The sequence below is a fragment of the Herpailurus yagouaroundi genome, unplaced genomic scaffold (genome assembly GCF_014898765.1).
Source record: "Herpailurus yagouaroundi ecotype Mexico unplaced genomic scaffold, PumYag 191, whole genome shotgun sequence".
In the NCBI taxonomy this organism is placed as follows: Eukaryota; Metazoa; Chordata; class Mammalia; order Carnivora; family Felidae; genus Herpailurus; species Herpailurus yagouaroundi.
In genome coordinates this window covers 3696382-3723653 of record NW_024412422.1, presented here as the reverse complement: position 1 = coordinate 3723653, position 27272 = coordinate 3696382, and the positions used below count along the sequence as shown (strand labels likewise).

At 39.5% G+C, this 27272-nt stretch overlaps 1 protein-coding gene across 2 annotated transcripts in view; it reads right to left on the bottom strand.

Moving 5' to 3' along the window:
* Window positions 1-27272, bottom strand: part of SPPL3 (signal peptide peptidase like 3) — a 138700-nt gene that overhangs the window by 49654 nt on the left and 61774 nt on the right. Inside the window, exon 2 of one of the 2 annotated variants that reach the window (XM_040443682.1) lies at window positions 300-377. In XM_040443682.1, coding sequence (XP_040299616.1) covers window positions 300-377 — 78 coding nt within the window. Of the gene's footprint in view, window positions 1-299; window positions 384-27272 lie in introns of those variants that run through there. The other variant, XM_040443683.1, reaches the window with a different exon arrangement.

Genomic DNA, 27272 nt, shown 5'->3' with positions numbered 1-27272 from the left:
TCGTTGTCAAGGCTTCTCTCCTTGATCTTTTCAATGAGTACACTTATGGGAGTCATTACTTTCAGAACCAGAATTTAAGCAATTTTAAATTTTAATTTTCAAGCAATATTTACATGTTTGCATTAAAATGAAGTGTTTCACCGGCAGCCAACCAAAGAATAAATTTCAGAATTATCCCACTCTAACTCGATTCTTGTCAAAGTCATGTTTCCCTTCACAGAGCAGCAAGTTTTCATACTTCCCGCACAATGCTGCTTCCACCTCCAAATGAAATTTGTCCCATCCTGAGAGCATCTTACCTGAAACTACCATAGACTATAAGTAGAATGGAAATCAGAAATGTAGACACTTGACTGGAATCCACCAGGGAATAGGCCCTAGAGAAATGAGAAAAAAAAAATGTTAAATCACATGGCAGCAAGTCCTCATGGAGTTTACAGTATGGTGGAGTTCGATCTCACTACGTTTCATTATTGTCTTTAAGTTAAAAAAAAAGGTGTAAATTAGCATTAACAAAATAACGTAACTGAGACCTGCTAGTTTAACATAAAGAATACATGTGTAGGTTCACAGCTATTATTAGTTAACACTCATAGGATGTTAAATGACATCAATGTAAAAATCCCATCTCCGTATACCACATGATGCTTACAACATCCACTCCCAATTTAAGATATGCCAAGATATCTACCATTACCGTACCAAAGATAAAGTCTCAGTGATTATCATATGGTACCAAAATCAAAACTATATATACCAAAAGGTATACAACCAGGAAGTCTTACTCCCATCTAGTTCCCCCCAGGTCCTCTTGAGATAACCACTTTTACTGGTTTCTTGTATAGCGTTCTAGAACATATAGTATCAACACATATTATTTCTCACCATTTCTCACACAAAAGATCAACACTCTGTACTCCCCCCACCCTCCTTTTACAACATAACCTAGAGATCTTCCTATATCAGTATGTGCAGAGTTTCTCTTCTTTATTTTTATTTTCTTTAAACATCTACATAGATTTCTATTGTGTGGACACACTGAAAAACAGTTTTTGTTTTTAAAAAAAAATCCCTTTTAGATGGACACTGTGGTTGTTTCCAAAAATTCTGTTACCCACAATTGTGTAATAAAGAGCCTTGTAAATTATACCTGCAACGCACACATGAAATGACACGTCTGTGCAGAACAAAGGTCCTAAAAGTGAGACTGCTGGATCACAGAGGAAATGTATTTGCAATTTGGATAGATGTTGCCAAACTGCCCTCCAGAGAAGTTCTATCATTTTGCATTCTCACCAGTAACAGATTAGGGTTCCTCTTTTCCAAAGCCTTGTCAACAGTGAATGTTGTATAATTTTTGACTTTTTACCAATCTGAAACATGAAAATTGGTATCTCGATATGGTTTTCATTTGCATTAATTTTCTGACGTAATTAAAATTTAAAATTGATTAAAAGTGAGCTTAAGCAGCTTTTCACATGATTAAAGGCTAGTATAAGCATTTTTAAAAGAATTTAAACATTTTTTCCAACTCCAGAGCTATAAAAAACAAAGGGAGCCTTTTTTTTTTTTTTCCTTTTAAGAAACCTTTCTTTTGCTGGTGTATTACTTGGATGACTTGGCTTTTTCGTATCCTGTGTATTCTGAAGCACATTGTCATTACCTAAAGGTAGATTAGAGTCTAAACTTCCCAAACTCAGTGTCTTAAGATCTCATACTACTGTATATTCCTTTTGCTACATCTCTCACATCAATGGAGGCCCTCCAGAGACTCATCACTGAAGACTTCTAGAAGTCTGGGGTTCAACTGTTATTAAACCAGCTCTTGTCTTCCACACATCCTCTGGGCTGTGTTCTTGTCTGTGTGGCTGACCATCTTGTAGTCACTGACTTTCTTCAGTCTTTTTCAAGGCAAGGGTTTGACCATATGCAAAATACCTTCTGAAGAGGCTGAGCAGGTTGACCAGCCAATAAGCCTGCTACCCACTGTAGAACGAAACACGGCATTTCAGGAAATGGTTTCTTCTAGCCTGAACAGTTACATTTTTCAAATCTATACAAGAAAATCTGGTAAAAGCTGACTCCAAATCTAGTCCACAATTTATAATAAAACTTTTTTTGTTTATTTTATTGGGGGGGGCAGGAGGGGCAGAGAGAGAGAGGGAGTGAGAGAGAGTCCCAAGCAGGTTCCACGTTGTCAGTGCAGAGCCCAATATGGGGCTCTACCTCACCAACCATGAGATCATGACCTGAGCCGAAATCAAGAATCGGACACTGAACCTACTGAACCACCCAGGCACCCCTATAATAAAACTTTTTGAAATGTCATATATTTTCAACTCAAATTATCATTATGGAAGTTTTACAAAAAGCTTTTTTTAAAAAAAAAATAATTATTTATTTTTGAGAGAAAAAGAGTGTGCGTGCATGCAAGCAGGGTAGGGGCAGAGAGAAAGGGGTACACGGTATCTGAAGTGCGTTCTGTGCTATCAGTGGGGCTGACACGCGGGGCTCAAACTCATGACCGTAAGGTGATGCCCCGAGCCGAAGTCAACCCTTAACTGACTAAGCCCCCAAGCGCCCTGGAAGTTTTACAAAAAGCTTTTTAACACAAAGAATTTATTATGCAGAATATGGTTTAAAATTAATTTTAGCCAATTTTAGCATTTAAAAAATAGTATCAATTTTATTTTTTAAAAATTACAAAAATAATTCATGTTCATTGTAAAAATCCAAATAACAGGTAAGAAGCAAAAGTACAAGTGCCTTGCCCCTCCCCCTTGTCCACATGCCCATTCCCTAGGAGCAGACGCTGTTTACAAGTTGGTATGTGTATCCTTCCACATAAAGTGTGTATGCAGAATGTAAACACACCATAAAAACGGATACACACTTCGTGTCCTTCTGTAACTTGCTCTTTTTTCAAACTCAACTATGTAACAGGGGCTATTCTTTTCTACTGCCTTAATTTATTGGCCTTTTGCTATAAAATTAAGACATGGAAAACCTGATAATTTAAACTGTACTCTTTCTTTTTTTAAGAGAAATCACCTAGGTTCAATAAACACAACTTTTAACCATATACACATTGTCTAAAAATTCTCATTTCTGAGTTATTAACCACAGCATACCACACTTTTTCACCTCACCTGACCTCCTGAATTAGGGGGGTAGCTTATTGTTTCTAACCTCAACAGAAACACATGGGGATGCCTCTGCCTATGCTGTTCTTTTTCGTCAATTTAAGATTTAGTGAAGACAGGAATGTTTCCATTGCCCTTTTTTCAAAGGCAACCATGGAATCCCACAGGTAAAGATAACATCCACATCATGATACTGAACAGTCAAATATCCTGTGAAAAATATTAGGAAGAGCTGCATCTTGTACTCTCGCCGATGCACCCTAAATCCTGTCTTGGGGCGCCTGGATGGCTCAGTCCGTTAAGCCTCTGACTTCGGTCATGATCTCGCAGTTCATGAGTTCGAGCCCCACGTCTGGCTCTGTGCTGACAGCGTAGAGACTGGAGCCTGCTTCGGATTCTGTGTCTCCCTCTCTCTCTTTCTGCCCCTCCTCCCTGCGCCCCCCCCCCCCCTCTGTCTGTCGGTCTCTCTCGCAAAAATAAAACATTAAAAATTTAAAAACAATTCTTGTCTAGCCTAGAGCCTATCAAAAACATTGATATTATACATACTATTACATTTAAAATGTGTATGGCAATCATTTTTGCAAAATAACATCTGCTTAAGAAATGTGAACATGCTAGCACATTTTGTTACTAACACTGAACATGTTAGAACATCCTGCTATCCTAAGACAACTTGACAATGAAGTTTTTCTTTTTCCACACTTACCAGAAAACCTTCTGCTACTTACAGTTTAGGGACTTCTCGGCATAGATACATTATGCGTTACGCATCATTTAAGTTTATTTCATTAGAGGTTGCCCGTGTCAAGTTTACGTTGAAACGTGTACATTTTACTATTAAGTCTTTAAAAAGCCGTGAAGACAGAAGCACCTATTTAGCTGATGATAAGCCCAGGATGGACATAGAAACATAAGTGCTCCCTCTCATACCAGCTGTGTTAGCCAATAAATAATCTGCTGGATCATGTAACTTAATCAATACAAAGAGATAATAAGATAATTACAAAAATAGCAAAGTAAAGAATAAACGGAACGGGAACTCAAATACAGAACTGCACTGTCCAATATAGCAGCCACTAGCACTAAAACGGCCACTTAGCCACCAGCCACATGTGGCAATTTAAATTTAAATGAAATTAAAAATTTGGTTCATTGGTTACACTAGTTGAATTTCAAGTATCCAATAGTTGATGACTACTCTACTGAATGGCCAGATAAAGAATATTTCCATCAATGTAGAAAGTTCTAATGACTGCACTGATGTATACTTGTATAGGAAGACGCCCCTGTTATAGTTCAAAATTGGGCTTCTGGGATTTTCTTGGTGGTAAGAGCAACATCTAACGTTTTACTGAGCGCTTAATTTTCACAACCATTCTATGACATTAAGTCCTACATGTATACAACCCCTTATTCAAAAAAATACCTTGAGGATAGATGTGTTGCAGAAAACCCCCTCACTGGGGTCTAGAGCAGCAAGTACCCTGTAATCAAATATTAATATTTCTGTAGTGAAACATGAATAACCACACTAAATAAGATAAATAAAGATTAGAAACCGCTTCATCAGCTTGGGCCAGGTTTTGCTTCCATGTGAATTACAGAAAAACTCTGGGTTTTCAGAATTTGAGGTTTGGAAACTGTGGACCTGTGTGATTGTCACCATTGAGCTGAGGAGCCGGGTGCAGTTCTGAACATAGGCAGACTTACTCCATCATCTCTCAAACTGACGTGATCATCTGATGACAAACTTGGGAGTCAGGAAGCTCCAGTTTCTATCTTTAATTATTCTGTAACTAGCCATTTGATCTTCCGTAGGCAAGCTTTTTACATTTTCCTGGTCTCTATAAAATCCTCTTTTGGCCTAGACAAACTTGAAGGCCCAGCTAATTTTTATTTTCAAGACTCTAGGTTTTTATACTGTTTTTCCTCCAAAAATGATAAATATTACCATATAAATATGTTTGGCCGATCACTGGCATGTTTATAGGCAAACGAGCTGACAAAGGCAGCACTGTTTCCAGACTACTGAAAACTGTTATTAAATTTTTTTACATTGGACTATAGTTGACACACAAGATTACGTTAGTTTCAGGTGTACAACATAGGGATTCCCCAAGTTTATACATTATGCTGTGTTCACCACAAGTGTAGCTACCATCTGTTACCATACAACTATTATAACATCCTTGATAATATTCCTTAAGCTGTGCCTTTTATTCCCGTGACTTAACTCATTCCATAATTGGTTGGTTTAATCAACCAAGGGAAAATTCTTCTCGAGTCATTTTTTACAAAAACTGGCCAGCTCTAGGGTCTAACCCACAGCTCTTTTGTTTCATTATCAAACAGATTGTTTAATAAAGGTTTTAACTGCTGATAACAATAGGGAGAAGAGAGCCTCATCCATACCTCTATTATTCTCTTTGCCCGCAAAGAGAAGTAAAGAATCAGAAACACTTCACAAGTATGTGAAGACCCAAGAATTTTACTGCAGAGACTGGGGTCTGGGCTTCTGGGGTACGACCAGAGTAGGGCAGGCAGAGGGAAAGGTATTCCAGGGAAAAAGGGTAGGTAGTCTGGCCAATTCTAGGAAAGCAAAGCCCACAATCTTATTTCACAGCCTCTTCCTATCCCACACTTCAGGCTCTCCCACGGCCAAAAGCAGATGTGTATCATCTCTCAGGACCTATGCCTAGTGAGGTGTCTTTTCCCGAGACTCAATGCACATTAAAGACAGGAACTTACTCTACAGACTGAAACAAAGGAACTACTACTGAAATGCAAAAAGAAACTAAATACATGCCTTTCAGATAGGCCAAAATCAGGTTGGCCAAATGTACTGAAGAAAGACTCGGGAGACTTTGCCAAGTGATGTATTAGTACAGGTTAGCTGTTGAGATATTTTACATGGTCACTACAAAACCCCCTAATTCTTTTACCATATTCCCCCAAACCTTAATAGAGACAGAAAGCTACCAGAAAGTTCTCTCATATACAGTAAGATTATATTCTACACCCTAAGATTTTTAGAACCATGCTGGATTTTATTTAGTAATTGCTCTACAGTCAAACATCTATTTCTAGCTGCTTTACCAGCAAGTGCTTATAACACATATCCTGCTAAAAATCATGCCAAACTGAGACACAGAGAGTACTGTTCTATAATGTGTTCTATGTGTCAGCCTTCCAGCTATACAATGAAAGCATTCTTGTCCACCCAACAAACCAAGCAACTAATATTCCAACCTAGCACTGTCTGGTGCCCTAGACTGGCACTTTGCAAACTTTTTGGTCTTGAAACTATTTACACAAGGAAGACCCCTTAGAGCTTTTGTTCCTATGGGTAACAGCTGCTGGAAATTAAAACTGAGAAAAAATGAAAATGGTTTACTAACTCATTTAAATGTAACAAAACCATTACACATGAGCATATTTTTTTTTTAAAGGAAAAAGAACTATTTTCCAAAACAAAAAAGAATTTAGTGAGACAAGGGGCATTCTCTTACATTTCTACACACCTCTTTAATGTCTGGCTTAAATGGAAGACAACCAGATTCTCATATCTGCTTCTGCATTCAGTCTGTTGCCATATGTTGCTTTAGTTGAACACTATGAAGGCTACGGAGAAGGAAATCTGGCCTGACGCATATGGGTAGCTGGAAAAGGGAGGGGTATTATAACAACATTTTTAGGTAACTGAGGAGACTCTTCTTTAATGCTACACTGCACTTCAACAAGTGGTAATTTCTTAAAGGTTATTTTCAATGTGAAATCTGAAACCGTATCGGTAAAGTTTTTTAAAAAATATATTATGTTAAAATCCAAAGGATTATGCTACACTTTGAATGGATCCTTTACCCATGAATGATTCTGTAACATCATACACTGGTCATCTGGAAAATATTGGTTCACTGAGTTATGCAGCTTTTCCAGATGTGGTCACATTTCATTACATAGTATCTGAAAAACCACATTTGTTAACATCATTCCTGAGACTAATGATAACAGATACAGTTTTCCAAAATTCTAATTTTCACTTAAAAGTTCAAATTGTATCACTGGTAAACAGTGTGGAGGTTCCTCAAAAAATTAAAAATAGATCAACCCTATGACCCAGCAATAGCACGGCTAGGAATTTACTCAAGGGATACAGGAGTGCTGATGCATAGGGGCACTTGTACCCCAATGTTTATAGCAGCACTTTCAACAATAGCCAAATTATGGAAAGAGCCTAAATGTCCACCGACTGATAAATGGATAAAGAAATTGTGGTTTATATACACAATGGAGTACTATGTGGCAATGAGAAAGAATGAAATATGGCCTTTTGTAGCAACGTGGATGGAACTGGAGAGTGTTCTGCTAAGTGAAATAAGTCATAGAGAGAAAGACAGATACCATATGTTTTCACTCTTACGTGGATCCTGAGAAACTTAACAGAAGACCATGGGGGGAAAATGGGGGGAAGGGAAAAAAAAAAGAGGTTAGAGAGGGAGGGAGCCAAAACATAAGAGACTCTTAAAAACTGAGAACAAACTGAGGGTTGACGGGGGTGGGAGTGAGGGGAGGGTGGGTGATGGGTATTGAGGAGGGCACCTGTTGGGATGAGTACTGGGTGTTGTATGGAAACCAATTTGACAATAAATTTCATATTTAAATAAACAAACAATCTCTCATCACTGAGAACTAATACTCTAAAAACAAACAAACAAACAAACCAAAAAACCCAAATTGTATTACTGGCAAAACGACTGTTTATTTTTTTTAAATGACAGGCTCACTTCATTAATTTTTGAGAAATTGCCAAACATCAAAGTGTGAATAACTCTAGTTTGTCCACTAGTCATTCTTCAAGTAAAAACAGTGTTCCAAGAAAAAAGTAGCTAGTTCAGCTACCATCTCAAATGACTGCACAAGTATTTTTTCAAGAAAACCAATGGTACCTTAGTATACAGCATACATGCTTAAGAACTTTCTATTTTATTATTTAAAAATGTGTTCTTAAGGATTGAGATTTTTTTTTTAATTTTTTTTTTTAACGTTTATTTTATTTTTGAGACAGAGAGAGACAGAGCATGAACGGGGGAGGGTCAGAAAGAGGGAGACACAGAATCCGAAACAGGCGCCAGGCCCTGAGTGGTCAGCACAGAGCCCGACGAGGGGCTCGAACTCACGGACCGCGAGATCATGACCTGAGCCGAAGTCGGCCGCTTAACCGACTGAGCCACCCAGGCGCCCCAAGGATTGAGATTTAATAAAAGTAATTTTCACTGCTTCACCCTAAGGGAAACTTGTTTTTTTGTTTTTAAACAAACACAAAACAAAACAGTGTAGTGTGTGAGGGGCACGTGGGTGGCTCAGTCGGTTGAGCATCCAACTTCGGCTTGGGTCATGATCTCACAGCCTGTGAGTTCAAGCTCCACATTGAGCTGGCTGCTGTCAGTGCAAAGCCTGCTTCAGATCTTCTGTCCCCCTCTCTCTGTCCCTCCCCAACTTGCACTTTCTCAAAAATAAACATTTAAAAAGTTATTTATTTATTTATTTATTTATTTATTTAGAGAGACAGAGTAAGAGCAGGGGAGGGGCAGAGAGAGAGGGGGAGAGAAAGCAGGCTCCACACCATCGGTATGGAGCCCTGATGCGGGGCTTGAACCCACAAACCACGAGATCATGACCTGAGCTGAAACCAAGAATCAGAGGTTTAACCGACTGAGCCACCCAGGTGTCCCCCAAAATAAAAATAAATAAATGAACGGTGTGTGCATGGTGGTGAAGAACATTATGATTACTAGTACAGTTTGGTGCCACTGCCTTGACTCATGTCGCACAGCAGAGTTTTTTCGTTTTTTTACCCACCACTGCTTTTCACCATAAGGAAAAAAATGTCAAAATGAAAAAGACAAGGAAAAAATATCAAAATGAAAAAGACAAATAACTTTAATGGTAGCCCCCCTACAAGGGTCTGAGGAACCCTGAGGGATTCGTGGGCCACACTTTGAGAACAGCTGCCTTATACACTCACCCACAGGTCCTGGCTATACAAATTCCTAGCATTTTCTCATATGAACTTCTAAAATCACAAAACACCAAGAAGTAGTTAAAATTATTTTGCTATGCAAGATTTTTGGCTTTAAATAGGATATGCACAACAGGACTTACATTCCAGGCCTCAGCAATACTAGCTTTCCCTTTAAGGTAGAGTATGTTCAAAGAGGATTTCATTTGTATTTTTATCTAAAATATCTAACATTATAGTATCCACAATTCCCTTCCACATTTTTCCATTATTTTAAGGAAAAAAACCAAATATGTATCCTACGCTTAATAATGGAATAGATAATCTTATTAAATAAAATTTTAATAAGTTAAATTTAATCTTTATGTCCAAGACACAAAGTAAGACAGTCACTTAAGAAAGTGACGATCTAGTAAGAAAGACACATCGTACAAGGTGACAGAATGTAATATTCTAATAGAGAAATAAAGTGCTATGGGAGGTGCTATGGGTTGCCACGTACTGGAGGGGGCAAACTATGGCCTACTGCTATTCCAGTAAACACAGCCAAGCTCATTCATTCAGGTATCGTTTATGACTGCTCTGGTGCTTCACTGGCGGAGCAGTAGAGTTGTGACAGTCTCCACATGGCTCACATAGCCCAAAATATTTACTAACTGGTCCTATATGGAAAAAGCTTGCTCACCCTTATTGTATATTGTTGTTACTGAATAAGGCCACCCAACTAAGAGGGCCAATGAATGTTGAAATACATCCTACCCTTCCCTCCCGGAGGATGCAGCAGGACTTCGGGCACAAAGCTTGATGAGCAGAACCTTGAGTCCTACAGGATGGATGCAGCCACCTGGTGGGAGGGACACCTTTTCTTTTCACAAAGGTGACAATTTTTGAACCAAGCCCATCCGGTCAGGGAGGCACTATTTCCTGTTTTGCACAAAGAGGGGTGTGTGTGTGTGTGTGTGTGTGTGTGTGTGTGTGTGTGTGTGTGTAGTCTAGCAAGAGTCACGAACATCTCTGAGTCATACCATGAATATGGGTGGATTTCCAATATCAAAATATTTTTGGATTAGAAATGAAGAATTTTCATTCTTCCTATCTCTTCATTAGCACCAAATACTTTATGGAAAAAAACATATAAGAGATGCACCATATGTTACTATTTTATTTTACCCAGCTAGCACGGTGAAAAATTATTTCCATCAGAGATGCAAAATCTGAGGACTGAGCATATTCCTATGAAAGAAAGGTATTAGTCTCTAAGGCAGTAAAGATGATCTGTAGTCATTTTGTTTTCAGACACGTTTTATTGCCTACAATAGGTAAGAGAGGGTTTACAGGGTTCCAGTGAAACAGAAAGAAGACCCCACGCTGAACGATTCCATGGTAAGATGCTTCCATTCTTTCCTATGAATTACTCTTTTAGACAGATCCTCATATTACAATTTCAAAAGCATGTGCATTTTTTGGTGATTTGAGCACACACCCAGCAACATAATTGTGACTCCTGTGTTAAAACACCAGCAGCCAGAAATAGCCCTGTACTGGCTGTAACATACATTTTTAAGGCAAGGGAAAAACTTAGGCAACTGGTTTTCTCAAAGTAGACAGAAACAAGCTGGAATAAAGTGGTTTATGCATTTCCATTTGACCAAGGGACTCATTTTCAAAAAAGAAAATTATAATGCAGCTTTTGAAGACATTTTTGTATCACTAGCCAAGCCAAGATTGCTTTAGAACTTGAACTAAATAAATTTCCTTAAAAACTTACAAAAATTTGTGTTAACATGCTGGTCAAGATTAGTATTTCATAAAGAAACTGCTCCTGAATGTCTAAATACTTTCTCAGGATATGTGCCCACAAAACTTAGTAAGGCCTATGTATATACCCCAAACAACTGAAAGCAGGGACTCGAGAGATACTTACTTGTACACATGTTCACAGCAACACAATTCACAACAGCCTAAAGGTGGAAGCAACCAAAGTGTCCATCAATGAATGAATGGATACACAAAATGTGGTGTATGCATACAACTGAGTATTACTCAGCCTTAAAAAAGGAAGGAAATGCTGATATGTGCTACAACACAGATGAACTCTGGAAACATTACGTTAAGTGAAATTAAGTCCAACAGAAAAGGACAAATAGTGTTTGATTCCACTCATATGAGGGCCCTAGAACAGGTAAATTCATAGAGAAAGTCAAATAGAGGTTACCAGGACTAGAAGGAGGTGAAATGGGGAATTCTTATTTAATGGGTACAGAATTCTGTTTGGGATGATGAAAAGGTCCAGAAACGGACAGAGGTGATGGTTGCCCAGCCTATGTAAGTGGACTTAATGCCACTGAACTGTACACTTACAAATGGTTAAACTGGGGGCGCCTGGGTGGCTCAGTTGTTAAGTGTCTGACTCTTGATTTCATTCAGGTCATCATCTCATGGTTCTTGAGTTTGAACCCCATGTCGGGCTCTGCGCTGACAGCCTGGCATTCTCTCTCTCCCACTGTCTCTACCCCTCCCCTGCTCATGCTTGCTCTCTCAAAATAAATAAACTTTTAAAAAGTTAGCAGTTTAGCTTTTATGTTTACATTTATTTTACAGTAAAATTAAAAAAAAAAACAAGAAGGGGATTTTTTTAACACTGTTCTTAAAAACATTCAGCAAATTGATTTTCACTTCATGAGTCTCATTAAAAGATTATTCTTTGTCATTTAATGCTGACAATATAATAGCTTTATGTATAATTCTGTAAACAAAGTCTTGAAAGCATTCATACAATTCCAAAATTTGGACTTTAAGAAGATTTTCCAATGACTTATAAAACTGGATGCTACAGGTTGACATTTAGTCATTTCCTGGTAGCTAACCTCTCCTCATGACAGATCTACTTCTGTGGACAAGCAAAAAGAAGCCTGACAACCTAAGTCACAGTGCCTCCTTTACTTCTATCAAGATAAACTAGAGAAGTTCAAAAGGAATATCCCAGAACAAGGGGATTTCTAAGACAGACCGAATTTCAGTAAGAACTCTCCAATGCCCATGGGGGTACTTGCATCACCTCAAATTCAACACATCTAAAACCAAACAAATCTCCCCATTATCTTGCAAAATGTAACGTCTGTTACAGGCTCTAACGGTAATAACTGCTTCTGTCACTGCTCCATCCTATCTTACGCATCAATGCATGCAGGACTATTTAAATTAGTACTCTCATAAGTGCGGCACTCCGAGATAAAGACCCAGCCCCATATCACCCATTGAGAACTGTCTGATGAGGAACAGAAAAGTAAAAAGGTTATCAAATTAAGCCATACTATGGATCAGTGTAGAAGCTCAGCTTGGAGGCCTGTGTGAGAGTACGGTCTACTGAGAGATGACCAACAGTCCAGTAGCTCAGCTAGGCTAGAAAGAGAGGTGAGGGAGCACGCATGGGTGGGAGAGAGAGAGCAAGAGCTACAGTGCACTCCCACAAGAGTATCTGCTGGAGTGGGGGGTGGTGTGGGGAGACTGGTACGAGGTAGTGAAAAGAAAAAAGACCAGAAAGGTGAAACAGGCCAGGTCAAACCTTCTAGGGACTCAGGGGTGGACTGCTGTCTCTGCTAGGGTTTTTGTTTTTTGTTTGTTTGTTTGTTTGTTTTGGTTTATTTATTTAGAGAGAGAGAGAGCACGAGCAGGGGAGGGAGAGATAGGGAGAGAGAGAACGAGCAGAAGAGGGGCAGAGAGAGAATCCCAGGCAGGCTCTGTGCTCAGAGACTGACACGGGGCTCAAACCTGCAAACCTCGAGAACGTGACCTGAGCCAAAACCAAGAGTCAGATGCTTAACCAACTGAGCTACCCAGGTGCCCCTCTGCTAGTGTCTTCTTGACACAATCTGGCTTCTGCCCTCAGTACTCCATGGAACATGCTCTCCCTCTCCCCAAGATCAGCAACAATCTTGTTTTATCCAATAAACTTTAGTCAGTATCTTACTTGACATGCTCTCTCTGGCTCCTTGCAGGATCTGAAAACAGCGATCACTTTCTTAAAACAATTTTGTCCCAGCACCCACGATTTTCTTCTGGACTTCCTCCTATCCCTCTGGCTCCTAAAACTTCTTAGTCTCCTTCTCCTCTGCTCATCATGGCTTCTGTCATCAGTGCCCCCTCACTTCTTACTCCACGCACTGTCTTTGTGTGACACTGTCTACTGTCATGTGTTCAGTTACCATCTCTATAGGCTGATGGCTCCCTCCTCCTCGAAACAATAACAATCTTCTGTTGAGTAGTGTGTCAAGTAGTGCAAAAAATGCTTTTGCAGATGAAGTAACTGAAACACAGTGAGGTTAATCAACCTTTTTCCTTTTGCTATAGTCATTGTATTTTGTATACTTCACTCCATTATGAAGAAATTTTAAAAGAATAGCATGGAAAAACCGTTACAGGAGGAAGCAGGCTAAAGACCAATATATCCCATAATACCACTTTTATTTAAAATGGGACTATTTCACATTTTTGCATTTATGAGAATTTTTAAAATGACACTAACATTTTTTTTAAATTTTTTAATGTTTATTTATTTTTGAGAGGGAGACAGAGCACGAATGGGGGAGGAGAAGATAGAGAGGGAGACACAGAATCTGAAGCAGGCTCCAGGCTCTGTGCTGACAGCTCAGAGCCTGACACGGGGCTCGAACCGACAAGCTGTGATCATGACCTGAGCCAAAGTCAGATGCTTAACCGACTGAGCCACCCAGGCGCCCCATGACACTAACATCTTAAAAAATCGTATTTAGGGGTGCCTGGGTGGCTCAGTTGGTTAAGTGCCCAACCGCTGACTTCGGCTCAGGTCATGATCTCGGTTTGTGAGATCGAGCCGTGTGTCAGGCTCTGTGCTGACAGTGCAGTGGAAGCCTGCCTGGGATTCCCTTTCTCCTCTCTCTGCCCCTCCCCCCACTCCTACACGCAAGCTCTCTCAAAATAAATAAACAAACATTAAAAAAATAAAAACTGTGTTTAGGATCTTAGGAGGATATGCTAAGGAAAGAAAGTGCTTGTGATTTCTGAATAGGCTACATTTTTTCATTTATTTTTAACCATATGCTAAAAGCTTATATCCTTCAGTTAAACGTAACATCCCATCTATGGTAGAATTTATTTTCAAAAAGCCAAATTTAAAGACAAAGGTTTTCTTAAACTTTTAAAAGCACCTTGGGGCGCCTGGGTGGCGCAGTCGGTTAAGCGTCCGACTTCAGCCAGGTCACGATCTCGCGGTCCGTGAGTTCGAGCCCCGCATCAGGCTCTGGGCTCATGGCTCAGAGCCTGGAGCCTGTTTCCGATTCTGTGTCTGCCCCTCCCCCGTTCATGCCCTGTCTCTCTCTGTCCCAAAAATAAATAAACGTTGAAAAAAAAATTAAAAAAAAAATAAAAGCACCAACATCATGAGGCTCCCGGGTGGCCTGGCTGAGTGTCTGATTCTTTTTTTTTAATTTTTTTTTTTAACGTTTATTTATTTTTGAGACAGAGAGAGACAGAGCATGAATGGGGGAGGGTCAGAGAGAGGGAGACACAGAATCGGAAACAGGCTTCAGGCTCTGAGCTGTCAGCACAGAGCCTGACACGGGGCTCGAACTCACGGACCGTGAGATCATGACCTGAGCCGAAGTCGGACACTTAACCGACTGAGCCACCCAGGTGCCCCTGATTCTTGATTTTGACTCAGGTCGTGATCCCATGGTTGTGAGATTGAGCCCCAAGTTGGTCTCCATGCTGAGCTTGGAGCCTGCTTGAAATTCTCTCCCTCTCTCTCTCTTTCTCTCCCTCTGCCCCTCTCCCCAGCTTGCACACGCTCACGCTCTTTCTCACATACATACATACATACATACATAAATTTAAAATTAAAGCACCAACGTTACAATTACATATATATTTTAAGTCTTATTTAATCATGTAATCACATCAGTTGAGATCTTGATTCAGCACTAAATGCTACTAGATGTTATTTTTCTGGTTATTGACCCCTTTTCACACTGGAAATGGCAGCAAAGTCTCATACTGTAATTCATTTGAAAAGACAGCTTAAAAATTTTTAAGTAGCTACTGTAATAAATTTTTAACATAGACAGTTTATTTGTAGATGGGGCTGAACAAACATTAAAGAGTAAACAGACCCCCAGTCCCTTTCCCATAGTATGTCCTCCTATATGATACTACCTTAAATCTATCGGGCAGTCAAGGGGCATGGAGGTAGCTCAGTTGGTTAAACATCTGACTCGGTTAAACATCTGACTCTCAGTTTCAGCTCAGGTCATATCTCATGGCTCACTGGATGGAACCCCACTTTGGGGTGTGTGCTGACACCAAGGAGCCGGCTTGAGATTCTCTCTCCCAGTCTCTGTCCCTCCCTTACTTTTGTGTGCCCATGTGTGTGCACTCTCTCTCAAAATAAACAATCAAACAAACAAACCTTAAATCTATTGTACAGTCATTATATTTAGTAACACAAAAGGAACATCTCTGTTACTAAAGTCAAACTCTGGGAAGAGGACATAGGTACACAGGGAGAATAGTATCATTAGGAGCAAGTATCTTCTCTCACAGAAGAGTGAAATTCCAAAGAGATTAACTGGAAGATGAGTTTCTATCTAGTGACTAGGTTAAAATATGGCATACTTAGATTCTAGGTTTGTCAGTAGAATTTTATCTGCTGAAATTTTAATCTCATCTAGAAATACTACCATTATCAATGAAGTAAAATCATAAAAATGACACAATAATATTTCTGGAAAATCAACTAGACAGAAATATCCAGTGTAGATGGAAGGGGCAGAAGAGATGAGACTGGAATGAAGGAGATGAACTAAAACTCTTACAAGAATCTAGGCCTAGGGGCACGTGGGTGGCTCAGTTGGTTAAGCATCTGACTTCGGCTCAGGTCATGATCTCATGGTTCGTGGGTTCAAGCCCCTGCCTTGGGCTCTGTGCTAACAGCTCAGAGCCTGGAGCCTGCTTCGGATTGTGTTTCCCTCTCTCTCTGCCCTTCCACTGCTCATGCTCAGTCTCTCAAAAATTAATAAATGTTAAAAAAAAATTTTTTTTAAAGAAAAAAAAAAGAATCCAGGCCTATAGCCCAGATTAATAAGAAGTAGAAATGGAGGAAGTAAACAGTTACAAACTATATTTTGAAAGAAATTGGGGCGCCTGGGTGGCGCAGTCGGTTAAGCGTCCGACTTCAGCCAGGTCACGATCTCGCGGTCCGTGAGTTCGAGCCCCGCGTCAGGCTCTGGGCGGATGGCTCGGAGCCTGGAGCCTGTTTCCGATTCTGTGTCTCCCTCTCTCTCTGCCCCTCCCCTGTTCATGCTCTGTCTCTCTCTGTCCCAAAAATAAATAAACGTTGAAAAAAAAAATTTAAAAAAAAAAAAAAAGAAAGAAATACCAAGGAGATCTGGTGACACACTGGGCAAAGGGAATGAAGAAGAGACAAGAGTGAAAAAATCTATAATGTGACAGTGACCTGACCACTTAGCCTGACATTGGAGACACCTGACTGGGCACCAAAATCCAGGTCCAGGTACCTCACATATCAGTACCAGAGGCAGAAGTCACAAACCAAGGCAGAAGAACCTCGACACAGACCGTCTCCTGGCCCCATGCCTACCTCATTCATCAACAAGCCCCAGCAACCTACAATACCTAGACACTCCAATTTCTAACATGGTACTCTACTATCTTTTGTCTTCAAAAGCCCCAATCCATTTCCTCTACTTCAAATCTCATCTCCTAGAGCCTAGACTCTGTACTGGACTGGATTCACTTTTTTTGATGGCAAAACGTTTTCACTCAGTATTTAATCTTTGGTTTCAATTGTCCTGAACAGTGCACAATGGAAATTAGGAATTACTACGGGGAGAACTTAGAGCGGAGAAAAAAGATCACATTAAAGGCTGAGCATATGTACTGAGCAAACTGGGGCTGTGAGACAGATGCTAACGAATTTGCCCCAAGTCCTACAGAAAGCTTCAGGGGGCGCCTAGGTGGCTCAGTCAGCTAAGGGTCCAACTTTGGCTCAGGTCATGATCTCGTGGTTCACGAGTTCAAGCCCTGTGCACTGACAGTTCAGAGCCTACGGCCTGCTTCAGATTCTGTCTCCCTCTCTCTTTGTCCCTCCCCCACTCACGTTTTGTCTCTCTCTCTCTCAAAACTAAACATAAAAAAAAAAGTGGCAGAAACAGGATGTGAATACAGTATGGCTCCAAAGGTCCACAGTTCTAACCATTACCCCTGTTATTACCTCTCATAAAAGCAGATGAGGATGAAGGCTGATTTAGGAGAGATTACAGGTGATTTTCTAGAGTTAGTTATTCAGTATGAAGTGAACAAAGTACAACAGGTTCAAAGAAAAGAGTAGGCTTGGAAGTATCTTAAGCAGAAATTTCCTTCAATTCAAATTAATCATGTACTTTTATAAAATTCATGTTAGAAACTCTTCATACTGAATTAATATATAAAAAGGGACACTTGAATTCCCTTCAAAGAATAATGAGTATCTAAGTGCTGTGGAAATCAGCCAGGTAAAGATGCCAAAGAAAGATATCAAGAGTTGGGGAAGGTGAACTGGGGAAGGATTCCTAGAAGACTGGTTGAAAAATGGAGGTATTTTAAGCAGAAAAGATGAAATATAAAATGGTAAGAAGATGGAAATGCAGAAATTGAGGAGGATAAACACCTAATAAAGTTATGAGAGCTGGGCCAATGAAACATGGAGCGTACAGAGAAGTGCACTGTGAGATTGTTACAGTTAAGACAAAAGGCTCTGTAGTCAGATGTCCTGGGTTCAAATCCCGACCCTGTCCTTTACCAACTGCAACCTTGGGCAAGTTACTTAACCTCTCTACTCTTCAATGTTGTCGTCTGTAAAATGAGGGTGATAATAACACCATCTATCTCATAGAGTTAAGCTCTCAATGAAGTGATCTGGTAGATGGAATGTTAATAACATAAGTGTACTGTTCAATGGGAATCACATATTCTTCAGCTAGGAGATGATGAAAAGGGAAAAGTAAGAAAATTTATTTTAATAATTCTACAGGGGTAAGAGCTAACATTTACCAAAGATTTGGCTCATTCTGAGTAATAGTTATTTAATCCTCATTACCACCCTAGGAAATAGTTAACTTTTATTATCTCTAATTTACATATAAGGAATCTAAGGAATATAGAAATGAAATATCTTGCTTAGATTATAAAGTATTAAGTGACAGAGTCCAGATTCAAATCCAGACAGTTTGGGTACAGAAGCTCTAAAGTACTCTGTTTACTCTGAATAGCTGCCATTTTGGATTTCCCAAGAAAAGGCTTCCCTCTATTAGTGAAAATATTCAAGGACTGACTGTAGATACAATTACTAGTCATTTTCTAGCAGACAAATCAAGATCAGCCCCAGGGCCCAATTTTTTCCACAGAGACCCATATACTTATATGTATACCTTTTGGCTACTTAGTCCCTCAATCCTTTTTCACTTCTAGCTGTACTACCACATTTTCAGGTGCTAATGTTCTATTTCAACTTGAACCCACCCAATTTATTCAACTGGATTTTTACCTGCATCAGCTAGCTATTACTACAGAGTATGAGGAAAAGGCATACCTACATTTAATGGACCAGACGCCAGGACTGGCCATGGATGAAGGTCCACAATAGGAAAACATCGTTAATTTGTCTGACAACTAAACTGGAGGTAATTCATTAATTTGCCTCCAATTCAGTCGTAAAGGGTAAGGTTTCCAAATAATAGATTTCAAAGTAAAAGCTTACAGTGTTCTGAAAGTTTTAACATTACTTTTACTCTATTTCCAATAGATTTTATAAGGAATCTAAGACCAACGGTGCTGAGACTTCAGAATCTAAACAATGTTCTAGTTACAACAGCATGTTAAAAATGGCCAACATTTATCAACTCAATGTAAAAGGCAATTCATTGTGCAACATTCATGTAATACACAAGTCTTCCAACTCTGATAAAAACAGCTTTGCTGCTGAGGCATCTGGGTGGCTCAGTCAGTTGAGCATCCGACTTTGGCTCAGGTCATGATTTCACGGTTTGTGAGTTCGAGCCCCATGGCGGGCTCTGTGCTGACAGCTCAGAACCTGGAGCCTGCTTCTGACTCTGTGTCTCCTCTCTCTGCTCCTCCCATGCTCATGTGCTCTCTCTCTCTCAAAAATAAATAAACATTTAAAAAAAAAAAGAGCTTTGTTGCTGTTTTCCCAATATTATAAACATATGTTTACTGTAAGGTCATACTTGAATTCCAAGTTCCCCTCAGCCCCATCCCACCCTCATTTGGACAGGAGCCCAACTTCTATTCCTGAGCTTGCACAGCATAGCCCCTTGTAGAAAGAGAAATGCAGCTGTCTACTTCACCACTGCCTTGATTATACGAGGATTTAGTGATTGAGAAGGAACAGGAATGGTAAGCCAGAACCTTAATAAAATTGGTCACCGCTGAGCTAATGTCATAAGACAAATATAAGGGTGATAATAGGAAAATATCTGGCAAACTTCAGTATTAGTAACAACACCAAACCTCTTAAATAGTGTTTCCCAGATTCTATAGGACATAAGTTTCTTAGGCAATTTAAACTGATGGGCATGACTAAAAGTAGTAATGGACAAGTAGGTTTGTTAAATGCTGAGCTAAACGAAATAAACTTGACTACTGTTTTGTTTTTTAAATAGAGAACTTCCTGAAGCTCATTATATATTTCTGGCAAAACTTATACCACTTCTCCCCTTTTTTTCTGGAGCAGCTTTTGTGTCCCACAGCACACTCTTGGAGAAGTTCCGCTCTAAAAGAAGGAATCTTTTTTCCAACACAAGCCTGGTAAAAACCTGGTCTCTAACTCTTGATTCAGAAACTAAACACAAATAATAACCGCAATAATAATAGAAAATGATAACTGTTAAGCATTTACTGTGTGCCAAGTATCATTATTCGGTACTTTAATTTCATGACTTAATTTTCATTACCACCCTATGAGACAGGCAACTTTTATTATCCCCAGATTAAAAGAATGAAACTGCTGAACAGAAAAGTGTTCAAGAACTTGTTCAATGGTACAAAATCAGTAGGTGACAGAGTCTGGATTCAAATCTAGACTATTTGAGCCAGAAGCTCTAAAATAATCTGTGCTAAATAACTCCAAAAACTCACGGTCTAAAGAGGACTCTTCTTTCTGTCCTCAGTAATATTTAATTCCCTGTTTGTTTGTTTGTTTGTTTGTTTTCAGAGATACATGCAAAGAATCAGTGACTAAGGTCTTTAGCTGGAATTAATCCACTTCTGCTCCTCTGAAAAGATTCAGATCAAATAACTACTGTCCAGGACTCTGGGGGTGGGGGTGGGGGAACAATACAAATATACTATTAGAAACAAAAACAAGAACAAGAAGCCCTGGGTTAATTCAGTTATGAATTTTCTGATTAATCTTGACAAAAAGTGAGACATTCATAAGATGAATGTCAATATTTAAAAGTCACACAAAGAGGGGCGCCTGGGTGGCGCAGTCGGTTAAGCATCCGACTTCAGCCAGGTCACGATCTCGCGGTCCGGGAGTTCGAGCCCCGCGTCAGGCTCTGGGCTGATGGCTCAGAGCCTGGAGCCTGTTTCCGATTCTGTGTCTCCCTCTCTCTCTGCCCCTCCCCCGTTCATGCTCTGTCTCTCTCTGTCCCAAAAATAAATAAACGTTGAAAAAAAAAATTAAAAAAAAAATAAATAAATAAAAGTCACACAAAGAAAGACTATTTTTAGTTAGTAGTTATAATGGGTGGGTACTGGACTCTTTTATAATTGGAGATTTCTGCTACTTGTAAGAATATTTTCAGAGGAAACTGTTGATTAAGAGTCAAATTCTTGTTTAGAGTTTAAATTACAGTGTTTTAAAAGCTTGGGTTATACACATTTCCCAAACTTTCCATTTTCCTCAACACACACATGACACAAACCCTCAAATAAGTGTTATTTGGCTTCTCATAAATAATAAATATGAGAAAAACTTTTAAAAGGGGAGTAATTCTTTACAAAGTATCCAGGCAACCAAACAAGGCCCTATCTGACAGGTCTGTGAGACCAAGAAATTACACTGCTGTCATATAATAACATTAACAATAACAACAGCAAATATTTTGGGGGCTCTTACTATGTGTTAGACATTGTACTAGCTGTTTACATCCAACTCATTTTACGTTCATAACATCCATTTGAGGAAGGCACTATTATTATCAGCTCTAGAGATGAAAAGATGGAAGCACAGAGAGACAAACTAATTTTAATTTGCCTAAGGAGAAAGCAGAGCTAAGCAAGCCAATCCAGGCAGTCTGCCTCCAGATCCAGAGGTCATGCTCTAAACCATTTCACGATCCTCAACTCTGCTTGTTCCCCAACCTCAGCCCTGATCATTAAGTTGTACGATGGATCAAAATGCATGTTCTGAGTGCTAACAAGAAACAAAGCACACACGGACCATTTTCCTGGATAGGCTACGTGCTAAGCCATAAAAGCAATTTAAAAGAACTGAAATCCTATAAAATATATTCTCCAACTACAATGGGATTAAATTAGAAGAAATCACCCACAGAAAATCTGTGACATTTCCAATATTTGGATAGGGGTGCCTGGGTGGCTGAGTTGGTTATGTGTCTGACTATGGCTCAGGTCATGATCACATGGCTGAGTTCAAGCCTCATGTCAGGCTCTGTGCTAACAGCTCAGAGCCTGGAGCCTCCTTTGGATTCTGTGTCTTCCTCTCTCTCTGCCTCTCTCTCTCTGCCTCACTCACGTTCTCTCTCTCTCTCTCAAAAATAAACATAAAAAAATAAAAAAATAACACACTTCTAAATAATCCATAGGTCAAAATGAGAGATCACACAGGATATTAGAAAGTATCTTGAACTGAAGATGAAAACAAAAAATACTAAAATATGCAAAATGCAGCCAAAGCAGTGTATAGAGGGAAATCTACAGCATTAAATTATTATATCAGAAAAGAAAAAGGTTTAAAAATCAATGACCTAAGCTTCCACCTTCAGAAACTAGGAAAAAAAAGAGAAAATGAAATGCAAAGCAAGTAGAAGGAAGGAAAAAATACAGAGCAGAAATCAATAAAACTGATAATTAGAAAATTTCTATAGGTATCAACAAGCCAACCCTAACTTTTTATGGAAGCAAAGGAACTACAGTAGCCAAAGTAATTTTGAGAAGAAAAGTTGGAAGATTCACATGAACTGATTTCAAGACTTACTCTAAAACTACATTATTTACTGCGTGATACTGATGAAGAATATACATACTGTTCTACAGAACAGAGAGATTCCAGAAATCGAAAAGTTATGATCAACTGATATTTAGACACAAATGCCACGTGGAAAGGAACAGTCTTTTTCAACAAAGTGTTCTGGACATCCAAATGCAAACCAACAAAAACCTCATACTGGATATAAAAAGTAACTCAAAATGAGCCATAAACTTAAATGTAAAACTGAAATCCACAAAGTTTCTAGAAGAAAAGAGAGGAGAAAAACCTTCATGGACACTGGGTTAGGTAAAGGTTTCTTAAGACACAAAACACAGAAATCATAAAAGAGAATTTGGTAAATCAGACTTCATCAAAATAAAAACTGCTCTTTGAAAGACACTGTCAAGAAAATAAAAAGTCAGGCAATGGACTGGGAGAAAATTCTGCAAAATACATATAAGATAAAGGACATTAAGATAAGATTAACCACGATATATAAATGACTCTCTCAATTCAGTAAGAAAACAGATAACCCAATACAAAAAAATTGAGCAAAAGATCAGAAGAGACACTTCACCAAGAGATACAGATGGCAAATAAAGAGATGCTCAACCACCACTAGTCATTAAGGAAGTGAAAATTAAAACTTGGGGCACCTGGATGGCTTAGTTATGTATCTGACTCTTGATCTGGGCTCCGATCATGATTTTGGTTCATGGGACTGAACCCCACGACAGGCTCTGCACTGACAGCACAGAATTTGCTTGGGGTTCTCTCGTTCCCTGTCTCTCTGCCCCTCCCCTGCTCGTTCTCTCTCCCTCTCTCTCAAAATTGAATAACAAAAAGAAACATTAAAAAAAGAAAATTAAAACTTCTATCAAGATACAACTATACATTTTTTGCAATGGTTCAAATTAAAAACAAGTTGATTACAACTTGTTATTGTTCGTAACAAGTGCTCTGAGGAAGCTGAGCTACTACCAGAAACTGCAAACACTGCCAGTGGGAATGCAAAATGGTACTCGCTTTAGCAACAGTTTAGCAGTTTCATATAAAAGTTACCATATGACCCAAGAGAAATAAAAATATACAGCCACACAAAATCCTGAACGTGAATGCTTACAGCAGCTTTGTCCAGAACTGTTAAAACTGGGAGACAATCTAAATGTCCATCCACTAGTGAATGGATAAACAAATTATGGAACCTTTACACAGTGGAGCAGACTCGGCAATAAAGAAATACAAACTACTAACACATGAAACGTTGATGGATCTATATATGCTAAGTCAAGAAAGCCAGACTAAAGAGTCTACAAACCTGATTTCATTTATAAGACATTCCAGAAACCATAAAACTAAAGAGAGAGGAAAGAAACCTGTTGCCAGGGACCAGGGATCACATGAAGGGACTGATTACAAAATGATTACAAAAGAGCATGAGGGAACTTTTGGGGGGCAACTGAAGTGTTCTCTCCCTCCCTCTATCTTCCTGCAAACAGCCATTTATTTGGGCAATTAGAAATTTAGGAGACACACTGGGGCGCCTGGGTGGCTCAGTCGGTTGAGTGTCCGACTTCGGCTCAGGTCATGATTTTGCAGGTTCATGAGTTCAAGCCCTACATCAGGCTCTGCGCAGGTAGCTCGGAGCCTGGATCCTGATTCAGATTCTGGCTCCCTCTCTCTCTCTGTCCCTCCCCACTCAGACTCTGTCTCTCTCTCTCAAGAATAAAAATAAACAACAAAAAAAAATTTAAAACAAAACAAAACAGAAAATTAGGAGGCAACAACTGAGGTAGAAACCTGACTCATGTTCCCTCTATTTCTTGATTATGGTGGTCGGTACAAGACTACGTGTTGTCAAAATTCATAAAACTCTATGTTTAAAAAGTGAATTTTATTGTTTGTAAATTATACTTTAAGAAATCTGACTTTCTAAACAGTGGAGGAAAAAGGGGATGACTGGCTGATATACTGAGAACAGATTACAGGGGGTATGGCAAAAGCAGAGAAAACAGACTACTGTAGTAGCTAGCCCTGGCAAATGACAATATATGGTGGCTGTTACCAAGTGAAAGTCATGGTAGTGGTGAGAAATAATCAGATTTCTAGTTGTATTCTGAAGATAAAGTCTACAGGATTTCCTGATACGCATGAAAGAGACAGAAGCTAAGGGTGACTACTACGGTTTGGCTTGAGTAACTGGAAACATGAAGCATCCAACAACTGACATTGGAAGGCTACATGGGGAAGATGGTGGGGTGGAGGTGGGGACAGGGGGGGAATTGGATGTTGATTAGGAGTAGACTTCTAAGCTCCAGTCTGCTATCAAAGAAAAATAATGTCATTACTGATCCCAAGGTTGTGTGTGTAAGTAAACATCACTGTATTCCTCCATTTTAGCTAGAAATCCCATCATGTAGACTCTGTTGTGACCCTAGAAGGAAGCCTAGCCACATACAGTTCTGCTTGATGGTTTGACCAGCTCTCACCCCCAAGTTAAGCATACTCTTCTTCTAAGAAAGGCAAAATGTGTTCACTGTCCATGGCTCCTACTTAATTAGGTCCTACTCACACCCCTCTAGCAGAAATTCCTCCATGTCACTATTTCTGTATTTCACTTATTATGCCCACTGTATATGCCCCACTGTTTATGCAAGGGAGAGAGAGGCTGGATACTTTGGGAATTCCTGTTGGATCACCTGTACCTCTGATTCAGTATTCCTTTCCTATTATGGAGTTTACTATTTCCTCCAGTGTTTGCTTAATACACAAAAACAAAACAAAAAAAGCTTCTCGTTTCTCCCATCTCTTCAAGCAGTCATTTCCTCTGAAGTTCTGTAGTTCCTGATCATTTTTGCAGAGGCTCCCTATTCTCTTTTACACTAACATTTTATTTATTTTTTTAAAATGTTTATTTATTTTGAGAGAGAGCACAAGCATGCACATGTGCAGGCAGAGGAGGGGCAGAGAGAGAGGGAGAGAGAAACCCAAGCTGTCAGTGCAGAGCTAGACGTGGGGCTCAATCTCATGAATGGGGAGATCATGACCTGAGCAGAAATCAAGATGCTTAACCGACTGAGCTACCCATTTTTTATTTATTTTTTTTACCCACTTTTTTATTATTAATTTTTTAAAAATGTTTATTTTTAAATGTTTATTTATTTATTTGAGAGAGAGAGAGAGAGAGGGTGGGGAGGGGCAGAGAGAGAGAGAGAGAGAGAGAGAGAGACAGAATCCGAAGCAGGCTCCAGGCTCAGAGCTGTCAGCACAGCACCCAACTCAGGGCTCTACCTCACGGATGGAGAGATCATGACCTGAGCCGAAGTCGGACGCTTAACCGACTGAACCACCTAGGCGCCCCTAAATGTTTATTTTTGAGAGAGAGAAATGGAGCATGAGCACGGGTGGGGCAGAGACAGAGAGGGAGACACAGAACCCAAAACAAGCTCCAGGCTCTGAGCTGGTCAGCACAGAGCCCGACACAGGGGTTGAACTCAGGAACCGTGAGATCATGACATGAGCCGAAGTCGGAGGCCCAACCGACTGAGCCACCCAGGCGCCCCCTGAGCCACCCATTTTAATCTGACTATCATTTTAATCTGAGAGTTGGGAAGGAAGAATCAAAAAAAAAAAAAAAAAAAAAAAAAAAAAGCTACTATGGATTCCCACTGAAAGCTTTTTTCTCTGAAGGGAGAGCCAGTCCTTTTTCCTCCAGCAGTACTGTCACCTAGAAACCAAAATTCTCAGCTGACATAACATTTCAGGGCTAATCTAATTCCCAGGAAACTACTCTGCACAGTTCAAAACATAAAAACCAGCAGCAGCACTTGCCTTTACCCCAACAACAATCTAAAATCTCAAATTATAAATTCCTGATAGTAATTATAGTTGCTTAGTTTTACTGACCATTTAGTATGTGTGGGGTGCTGTGCAAAGTGCTTTAAATAAATTAGCCAATTTAATACTCGAAATAACCCTGTGACAAAGTTATATCATTATTCCTATTTTATTCATGTAAAGTTAGCATTTAAGGTAACATTTATAAAAACAGGAGATATGCCAACCTTAAAAATAAGCAAGCACCAACTATCTAAAATTTGGTTTTAATGACCAATATTTTGGCAGTATACTAAGGAGTATGACATTTGATTAATTCCCAAAGGATTAGAGAAAGTGGTTTTTGCCTTATGCTGTTATTTTCTGGCTCTAACATAAAAAAAAAGAAGAGGAGGAGGAGGAGGAGGTGGTGGAGGAAGAAAAATACCGGTGTGACTGCTCTTAAAGAAAACAAGTTACTTGGAAACATCACATTTATGGAAATAAAAACAAAAATTTATTTTACTTGTAAATCCTTACAATCAAAGGGAGAACTCAAGGTTGCCCTCACAGCAATTGAGAGCTCACTATACTACACAGTGGGCAGCTTGTTTCCACACTGCAATTTAATATCAGAGATCTAACTGCACAGGAAGACTTTTAAAGCAGTGCACTGAACAGATGTTTTACTGAACCCTTCCAAAGTATAAGGGATTACTTTAGGCACCACATCAGCACTATGGGAATATGGTGATAACTCACAGCTCCTGACCTCAGGATTACAATCTAAGTGGGGAGATAAAAATGTACATACATAACTCTAAATGAGGCAGAGAGAATTATATTTCAATAAAAGGAACAGACAGGTACAGGAGAGGAGAAAAAGACTACTTCCAATTGCAGAGGTCAAATTAGCCTCTTCTGCAGAGGTAATGCTTGAAACGTTCTCAAAGGATAAGCGAGACCTGGATATCTGGAATCCAGCAAGGAGAAGAACATTCAGAAACAAAGCGTACAACAGGAA